General features: G+C 49.3%; 1 protein-coding gene across 1 annotated transcript; it reads left to right on the forward strand.

Moving 5' to 3' along the window:
* The first annotated feature begins 581 nt into the window (after window positions 1-581).
* On the forward strand, window positions 582-2,170 carry LOC123112236 (probable carboxylesterase 2). Its single transcript, XM_044533173.1, has one exon. It carries the CDS (start codon window positions 712-714, stop codon window positions 1,744-1,746), a length of 1,035 nt encoding a protein of 344 aa, XP_044389108.1. The 5' UTR covers window positions 582-711; the 3' UTR covers window positions 1,747-2,170.
* The last annotated feature ends 7,888 nt before the right edge of the window (window positions 2,171-10,058 follow it).

Here is a 10,058-nt window from a genome sequence, read left to right on the forward strand (position 1 = left end):
GACTGAGGCCACCCACACCCACACTGATTGCCGGAGCGCCGCCCCACTCACCGGGACAGGTCGACGTGGGGGGGAGCCCTTGATTAGCAGGGTACCAGCCAGACCAGACCACCTACGTGAGGCAGCGTTGTGTGGCGGGGGAACGGCGCCATGGGCCGCGCCGATCGTACGCGCCGCATTCAATGGTCGCTGTCCCATTGTCGCGCTAATGGTCTTGCAGGAGGGAGTTGTGTGAATTGGTGAAACCTGAATCTTTGGGTTCAGAAAAGTGTGCCTGAAACCTGCTGTCTTTTCTACCGATTCTCTATTTCTCTTTGTGAAAGGAGTAGTGTGTAAAGACGAGAGGTTTGCGCCATTGCAGGCAGGAATTCATGTGTGCTTTTTGGCGAGTATGCGAATGCGAGTGTGAATGAAGCGGCCAAGCGGGCGGACGCCCGGGCACATGCGCTGCAGGGTGCGGGTGCGGGTGCGGCGGGAAAGGGAGAAGGGGCCGGGCCGGGGCGCTAAAGCCCACCACGATCCGCGCCACGAAAATAGTGCGGTGCGCCCAGCCCTGTCGGCTGCCACGCCGCATATAACCGGACCCATCCCGCGCCAAGCTCAAGCAGCAGCAGCACCGGCCCCGAGGACACACTCACGCCTCACTCGTTCACAGTCACACTCCACGCGCTGCCTGCCACTCCCCTCCCCCGGAGCACCTCTGCCACTCCCATGGCGTCCCGGATCTTGCTCCCGGCGCTCCTCCTCCTCCTCTGCTCGCATTGCGGCGAGGCGGCGAGGAAGGCGCGCGGCGGCGAGTCCAGCTCGCAGGTCAAGTTCGACTTCTCGCCCTTCCTCATCGAGTACAAGAGCGGCGTGGTGAAGCGGCTCATGGGCACCGACCGCGTCTCCGCGGCCGCGGACCCGCTCACCGGCGTCACCTCCAGGGACGTCACCATCGACCCCGCCGCCGGCGTCGACGCGCGGATCTACCTCCCGAGCTTCCGCACCAGCACCAAGGTGCCCGTCCTGGTCTACTTTCACGGCGGCGCGTTCGTCGTCGAGTCGGCGTTCAACCCCATCTACCACGCCTACCTCAACACCCTGGCGGCCAAGGCCGGCGTGGTGGCCGTGTCGGTGAACTACCGCCTGGCGCCGGAGCACCCGCTGCCGGCCGCCTACGACGACTCGTGGGCGGCGCTCAAGTGGGTGCTCGCCAATGCGGCGCCCGGGACGGACCAGTGGCTGTCCCAGTACGGTGACCTGTCCCGCCTCTTCCTCGCCGGCGACAGCGCGGGGGGCAACATCGCGCACAACCTGGCATTGCGCGCCGGGGAGGAGGGCCTGGACGGCGGCGCGAAGCTCAAGGGTGTGGCCCTCCTGGACCCCTACTTCCAGGGCCGGAGCGCGGTGGGCGCCTACTCCGCGGACCCGTCGTTCCTGCAGTCGGCGGCGCGCACCTGGAGCTTCATCTGCGCGGGCAAGTACCCCATCGACCACCCGTACGCGAACCCGCTGATGCTGCCGACGGCCTCATGGCAGCACCTCGGCGCCTCCCGCGTGCTGGTCACCGTGTCCGGGCAGGACCGGCTGAGCCCGTGGCAGCGCGCCTACTACAGCACGCTCCGGAGCAGCGGGTGGCCGGGGCAGGCGGAGCTGTACGAGACCCCCGGCGAGGGCCACGTGTACTTCCTCACCAAGATGAGCACGCCGCAGGCGCAGGCCGAGATGGCCACCCTCGTCGCCTTCATCAACCGCGCCGACTAGTGACTCGCCCGCGTGCCGCGGCGGCCGGCCGCCCGGCAGCAAGTAAACGCAGCACCGCCACCCCGACATGAGTACTCTGCTATGCTAAAACGAGTACGTATGTACGTAGCGAGGAGGAAGGTCTTGTTTTCGCCTTTCGTTCGGGTCGATTTCTTGTGTCACCACGGTGTAGAGTGCGGTACGTACGATGAATTCGGTTCCTCCCCAGCAACCGGCCGGACGGAGAGGGGGGCCGTGCCGTGCTCTACCACCGACCGATCTGCAGCTAGGTTGCAGTGTTAACGCAGTAGTAGTTGGCCGTTTCTGGCAGTCGCCCGTAGTAACTACCGAGCCGTATACTACTCCCTCCTTTCCGGTTTACAGGTCTTATCTCAAAATTTTAGTTTTTCTATTTTATAATGCTCAATTTGGTTGTTTCTCATCACATGTTCAAATTTTAAGGTGCATTAAATCATTGCATGCAAGTATTAAAAGAAAATTGATCAATGCATGTAATTTATGCGTGCATGCATTGCAATTAATGCATTGGTAAACATACTTTTTGAGAAAAATAAGATCATTAATTGGGTGCTTTTACAAACTACAAAAAGTATTCCACCACTCATCATCTATCTTGGTTGGTGAGATTTTTGAATTGAGCCTTATAAACCGGAAAGGAGGGACTACTATGGTAGTGTCACTGTCATTATATTTACCTAGCGATTGCAGTGTCCGGTGTGTAACTTTTTGTACTGCTGCTATGGTGAACTGGCTGTGTGGAATTGGAATGGTGTGATTGAGTATTATCCGAGCTGGTTTCCTTGTGGCGGCATCTAGTTAGCATTGGCATCATGCACGTGCCGGCCAGCGCGGCGGAGAATGTGTGTCGCGCCTTTGTTTTCTTCGACGTTGGGCCGTGCGTGCGTGCGGGGTGTCAGTCAGTGTGTTTCCGGCATTCAGGGGACTCTGTTCTAAGCATCATCGGCGCGCTGCGCGCTCTGGTGCGCGCGCTGCGGCCGCGTTGTTTCCGGATCGCCGGAGTGGACGCGTTCGGGGGTTCACCGCGGCGAGCTCCGATCGAGACAAGACGCGACGCGACGCGGCCCATCATGGCGTGCGATCATGGCGCTGCGACGCGCCTTTTGGATCGGAATGGGGCGCACGCACCCCAGTACTCCTCTTGCTCGTCAAAATGTTCACACTCACATGGGCGTGTTTAATGCTTTAATCAACTGTACTACGCCTCGGTACTTTTGAGCTTGCACGAATTATTCCAATATCTGCGACCCCGTGCCACTTTTTACCCCGGTAAGCTCTCGGTACGCACGCCGGTGGACTACGGCGCGGGAACGGGTTCCCGCGCGGCCTCGCGTTTTCCGTTAGCTTGCTCCCCTCCCCTGCTCCGACGACTGGACGTGGGTGGGGTTTTGTCCGGTCCCGGGTTAAAAGCCGCGCGCCCTGTTGCACCGCGCGAACACGAGGAGCGGTGGCCCGCCCGTGAGCGGTGGTGGTCTCCACGGCGAGGACGGCGGGGCCTCCCCGCAGTCGGTCGGTCGGTCGCGGGCGACGATCAGAACCGGATGCGCCGCAGCTTTTATCTCGCGGGCGGGTCCAAAACTCGGGCACATGGCGTGCCCAGGGGAACCACTGTGGCCTGTCCCGCGCGCATGTGAGCGTCTTTCTTGGGTTTCCGGGCCATCTCTCCCCCCTTTTCATGGTCTCGGCGGCACCGCCGTTCATCGGCATCCTCAAGCCTCCATGGGGAAACGTCGATGCGCGCAGGCCGGGAATGGCGCCGCCTTCTCTCTCGGCGGATCTTCATGCGGCTAGTCAGCGATAGTAGTACTAGTCAAGCGCGTCGTGCAGGAAAGTTTCTGGCAAGTTGCTCCTACTGGTATAATGGAAAAGTTGCTCGTCAGCTTAGCTCGTTTTCTCCTAACAGTGCATCAACACGGCAAGGCTCTCGGATGCAAGTTGCGGCGATGCCAACTCCAGCATTGTGTCCTGTTATGCTTTCGGTGTGTAGCTGGGCCTTGACAGAGATCGAGATGCCATTTGCTCAAATCATGACAATCCACAGAAAGTTGCCTGTACACTATTTAGTTCTGAGAATGTTTTTTCGACCATATCGAGATTCTGAACTTGGCATATCATGTTTTTAGACAACTCCCAGCAAATGGACGATTGTCCGTTTTTATGTCACTTTGGACTCATTTCCAGCCTAAATTTGGTCTAGGTTTACGTCGGCGCGGACGCCTGCGACGCCCACCCCTGGCCCTTATGTATGTGGCACAACGACCATTCTTCCGCCCTCCTCTCCACACTCTACACATGGCCTCGCCGACGTCACCCAGTTTCGGCCGCCTCGCCACTACCCAGGCGTCACCGCCGCATCCACCGAGGCCCACTCTTGCCGGTATCTGTGGCCGCTCCTTGCCGCCGTCAGAGAACAAGAAGACACGTCTTCCCAGGGTCGCCGGCACCGTCCTCGCCTCCACGGTCACCATCGGAGGGCGCACACTTCGACAATCATGCTGTGTGCACGGGTAAAGGACGACGCCCTTCACTGGCCACGACTCGACCATGTCCGCCTCTGTCGCTGCCCGCAAGGTGTTCGGGACTTTGCTCACAAGGTACCATGGTGATAGCTAGGATGAGTTCTTTTACAGTAACGTCATATGTTCATCGAACGATTCCTCATTCGACGATGAGGACTTTGTGATTGCTATTATGGTCATCAATGAGCACATTTCTAGGCAGCGACCAATGTCTAGGGGATCGATCTCATGCCATGCTCCGACGTTGAATTGTAACAGAAAGAGCGCCCATGGCCTACTCTATAACGATTATTTCGGGCCCACATCCCACCCTTCAATCTCAACCTTTTCCAGCGACGCTTCCGGATGGCGAGACATGTGTTCAACCGTATTCGAGAGGAAAGGGTGGACTATGATGATTACTTTAGATGCAAGTATGATGCCCTCGGAAAGGTAGACATCCCCTCTTAAAAGAAATATATTGCAAGCTATTTGGATGCATGCATACGAAATTTCCGGTGATCTTGTGGATGAGTATGTCCGCATGAGTGAGTCCACATGCCTTGCATCATTGTACTGTTGGGAAACATAGCATGCGATTTCAAAAAAAAATCATACGCTCACGCCAAATCTATCTAGGAGATGCATAGCAACGAGAGGGGAAGAGTGTGTCCACGTAGCCTCATAGACCGAAAGCGGAAGCGTTTGTTAACGCGGTTGATGTAGTCGAATTTCTTCTCATTTCGACCGATCAAGCACCGAAAGTACGGCACCTCCGTGTTCTACACACGTTCAGCTCGATGACGTCCCTCGAACTCTTGATCCAGCAAAGTGTCGAGGGAGAGTTGCGTCAGCACGACGGCGTGGTGATGGTGATGGTGAAGTGATCCACGCAGGGCTTCGCCTAAGCACTACGTGAATATGACCGGAGGCGTAAAGTGTGGAGGAGGGCGCCGCACACGGCTAGGAATCAATGATTTGTGTCCTAGGCACCTCCCACCTTCATATATATAGGTGGGAGGGAGAGGGGGCAGCCAAGGGGGGGCCCAAGTAGGGGGGAATCCTACTTGGGCCCTAATCCTATTCACCCCTCCTTAGCATAATTCCCGAAGGTGGAAGGAAGGAGGAGGGGGGAGAGAAGGAAGGGGGAGGCTGAATCCCTCCCATTCCTTTCTCTCTTCTCCTCTTTCCTTCCCCCCTCTATTTCGGCCTACATGGGCCGCACTAGCCCCTTAGGGGCTGGTCTGTCCCACTATTGGCCCATGCCGGGGGATGCCCGGAACCCCTTCCGGTGACCCAATACGTACCTGGTACCCCCGAAACACTTCCGATGTCCTAATACTGTCGTCCTATATATATATATATATATATATATATATATATATATATATATATATATATATATATATATATATATATATATATATATATATATATCAATCTTTACCTCTCGGCCACTTCAACACTCCTCATCATGTCTGTGATCTCATCCGGGACTCTGGACAACATTCAGTCACCAAATCACATAACTCATATAATACAAAATTATCATCGAACGCTAAGCATGCGGACCCTACGGGTTTGAGAACTATGTAGACATGACCGAGACACCTCTCCGGTCAATAACCAATAGCGGAACCTGGATGCTCATATTGGCTCCCACATATTTTACGAAGACCTTTATCAGTTGAACCGTTATGACAACATACATTATTCCCTTTGACATCGGTATGTTACTTGCACGAGATTCGATCGTTGGTATTATCATACCTAGTTCAATCTCGTTACCGACAAATCTCTTTACTCGTTCCATAATGCATCATCCCGCAACTAACTCATTAGTCACATTGCTTGCAAGGCCTCTTATGATGTGCATTACAGAGAGGGCTCAGAGATACCTCTCCGATACTCAGAGTGACAAATCCTAATCTCGATCTATGCCAACCCAATAAACACCTTAGGAGATACCTGTAGAGCATCTTTATAGTCACCCAGTTATGTTGTGACGTTTGATAGCACACAAGGCATTCCTCCGGTATCCGGGAGTTGCATGATACGTCTCCAACGTATCTATAATTTTTGATTGTTCCATGCTATTATATTACCTGTTTTGGATGTTTAATGGGCTTTACAATATACTTTTATATTATTTTTGGGACTAACCTATTAACCGGAGGCCCAACCCAAATTGTTGTTTTTTGCCTATTTCAGTGTTTCACAGAAAAGGAATATCAAACGAAGTCCAAACGGAATGAAACCTTCGGGAGAGTTATTTTTGGAACAAACACAATCCAAGAGACTTGGAGTGGACGTCAAGAAGCAAACGAGGAAGCCACGAGGCAGGGAGGCGCTCCCTAGGGGGGTGGGCGCGCCCCCCACCCTCGTGGGCCCCTCGTGGCTCCCCTGACTGACTTCCTTCGCATATATATATATTCATGTACCCCGAAAACATCCAGGAGCACCAAAAAACCCTATTTCCACCTCCACAACCTTCTGTACCCGTGAGATCCCATCTTGGAGCCTTTTCCGGCGCTCCACCGGAGGGGGAATCGATCACGGAGGGCTTCTACATCAACACCAAAGCCTCTCCAATGAAGTGTGGGTAGTTTACACAGACCTTGGGGTCCATAGTTATTAGCTAGATGGGTTCTTCTCTTTCTTTGATTCTCAATACAAAGGTCTCCTCGATCTTCTTGGAGATCTATTCGATGTAATTCTTATTGCGGTGTGTTTGTCGAGATCCGATGAATTGTGGGTTTATGATCAAGATTATCAATGAACAATATTTGAATCTCCTCTCAATTCTTTTATGTATAATTTGTTATCTTTGCAAGTCTCTTCGAATTATCAGTTTGGTTTGGCCTACTAGATTGGTCTTTCTTGCAATGGGAGAAGTGCTTAGCTTTGGGTTCAATCTTGCGGTGTCCTTTCCCAGTGACAACAGGGGCAGCAAGGCACATATTGTATTGTTACCATCAAGGATAAAAAGATGGGGTTTACATCATATTGCTTGAGTTTATCCCTCTACATCATGTCATCTTGCCTAATGCGTTACTATGTTCTTATGAACTTAATACTCTAGATGCATGCTGGATAGCGGTCGATGTGTGGAGTAATAGTAGTAGATGCATAATCGTTTCGATCTACTTATCGCGGACGTGATGCCTATATACATGATCATGCCTAGATATTCTCATAATTATGCATTTTTCTATCAGTGGCTCGACAGTAATTTGTTCACCCACCGTAATACTTATGCTATCTTGAGAGAAGCCACTAGTGAAATCTAGGGCCCCCGGGTCTATTTTCCATCATATAAGTTTCCGATCTACTTTATTTTGCAATCTTTACTTTCTAATCTATATCATAAAAATACCAAAAATATTTATTATCTCTATCAGATCTCACTTTAGCAAGTGGCCGTGAAGGGATTGACAACCCCTTTATCGCGTTGGTTGCGAGGTTCTTATTTGTTTGGGTACGAGGGACTAAGAGTGTAGTCTCCTACTGGATTGATACCTTGGTTCTCAAAACTGAGGGAAATACTTGCACTACTTTGCTGCATCACTCTTTCCTCTTCAAGGGAAAAACCAATGCATGCTCAAGAGGTAGCAAGAAGGATTTATGGCGTCGTTGTCGGGGAGGTCTATGCACAAGTCAAGACATACCAAGTACCCATCACAAAATCTTCTCCCTCGCATTACACTATTTGTCATTTGCCTCTCGTTTCCTCTCCCCCACTTCACCCTTGCCGTTTTATTCACCCTCTCCTTCTCGTTCGCCTCTTTTTCGCTGGCTTCTTGTGTTGCTGTTCGTCGTCATGGCTAGTCCTTCTATTATTGTTAGTACTCTCGATCATGAAGTTCTTAATTTTAAACAAAGGGAGAGAGAAAATCGAAAAGATGCTTGACATAGAATTTGCAATGCTCAGAATAGATCTACTAGGAAGCAATCTACTTCCGTTCTTCTTCGCAATTTTTATGTAGGCATTACTCCTTGGAATAGATATATTCTTGATACCATTACCGAAGGGAATTTCTTGGGTAGCCATACTTTTGATTCTTATAATGCTATGATAAATCTGTTTGGTCCTCCACCTCTTCTAGTTAATGGAACTTTTTTAACTTTGGAACATGTGATGCAAAGGCTTGAAATTATTGAAAATAAAGTTGCCACCGTAGAGTTAATTGAAAATCTGGAAAAAATATCCACAACCAAATTACCCAATATGGATCTAAGGTTGGAGTTACTCTGATTTTTTTTAAAGAAAAGGAACCTATAGTTAACGAAAGAATAGATCTAGATTCCACAAGAATCGGTAAAATTGAGGATATTATTACCAACTTGGGGTCTACCTTTTCTTCTGTGAAAAATACTCCAAATCCTCCTACTACCAAAATTGCTAAGTTTAATGTATGTTCCTAAAAATAAGGGTGAATCTTCTAGTAAGGGAAAATGCGGATCTCAAATCAATAAGTGTTCACCCCAATTTTTTCGCTATCATTAAGGAGCCTTTTGCTACAAACGAATTTCTTGATTTCTTGCCTAGGAATTTAATCATTACCAAAAAGAGGGAAACTCCTAAGGGCTATAAGTTTTCTATTGAATAACTGAATACCAAAGATGGCAATACTTAAATCTATTCTCGCTTTTATGCCTAGCTTGGGGCGTTAAACGATAGCGCTTGTTGGAAGGCAACCCAATTTTATTTTTGTTCCTTGATTTTTGTCCCTGTTTAGTAATAAATAATTCATCTAGCCTCTGGCTAGATGTGTTTTTATGTTTTAATTAGTGTTTGTGCCAAGTAGAACCTTTGGGAAGACTTGGGTGAAGTCTTTGTGATCTTGCTGTAAAAAACAGAAACTTTAGCACTCACGAGATTTGTTGTCATTTTTTACTAGAGAGTGATTTTAGGTTGATTCTTTTTGCATATGATTAATAGACAAATTCCTCACGTCCAAAAATTTATTTCAGAATTTTTGGAGTTACATAAGTATTAGAAAGTTACAGATTTGTACAGATTGTTCTGTTTTTGACAGATTCTGTTTTACGTATGTTGTTTGCTTATTTTGATGAATCTATGGCTAGTATTGGGGGGTAGAGAAGTTGGAATACAGTAGGTTTAACACCAATATAAATAAAAAATGAGTTCATTACAATACCTTAAAGTGGTGGTTTGTTTTCTTGTACTAACGGAGCTTATGAGATTTTCTGTTGAGTTTTGTGTTGTGAAGTTTTCAAGTTTTGGGTAAAGATTTGATGGATTATGGAATAAGGAGTGGCAAGAGGCTAAGCTTGGGGATGTCGAACGCACCCCAAGGTAAAAATTCAAGGACAACCAAAAGCCTAATCTTGGGGATGCCCCTGAAGGCATCCCCTCTTTCGTCTTCGTCCATCGGTAACTTTACTTGAGGCTATATTTTTATTTACCACATGATATGTGTTTTGCTTGGAGCGTCTTGTATGATATGAGTCTTTGCTTTTTAGTTTACCACAATCATCCTACCTTTTGGAGAGACACACATGAATCGGAGTTTGTTAGAATACTCTATGTGCTTCACCTATATTTTTTGAGCTAGAAAATTTTGCTCTAGTACTTCACTTATATCTTTTTAGAGCACGGTGGTGGTTTTATTTTGTAGAAATTATTGATCTCTCATGCTTCACTCATATTATTTTGAGATTCTTTTAGAACAGCTTGGTAATTTGCTTTGGTTATAAAACTAGTCCTAATATGATGGGCATCCAAGTTGGGTATAATAAAATCTATCATATAAAGTGCATTGAACACTATGA

This window comes from Triticum aestivum, chromosome 5B (assembly GCF_018294505.1).
Source record: "Triticum aestivum cultivar Chinese Spring chromosome 5B, IWGSC CS RefSeq v2.1, whole genome shotgun sequence".
Classification (NCBI taxonomy): Eukaryota; Viridiplantae; Streptophyta; class Magnoliopsida; order Poales; family Poaceae; genus Triticum; species Triticum aestivum.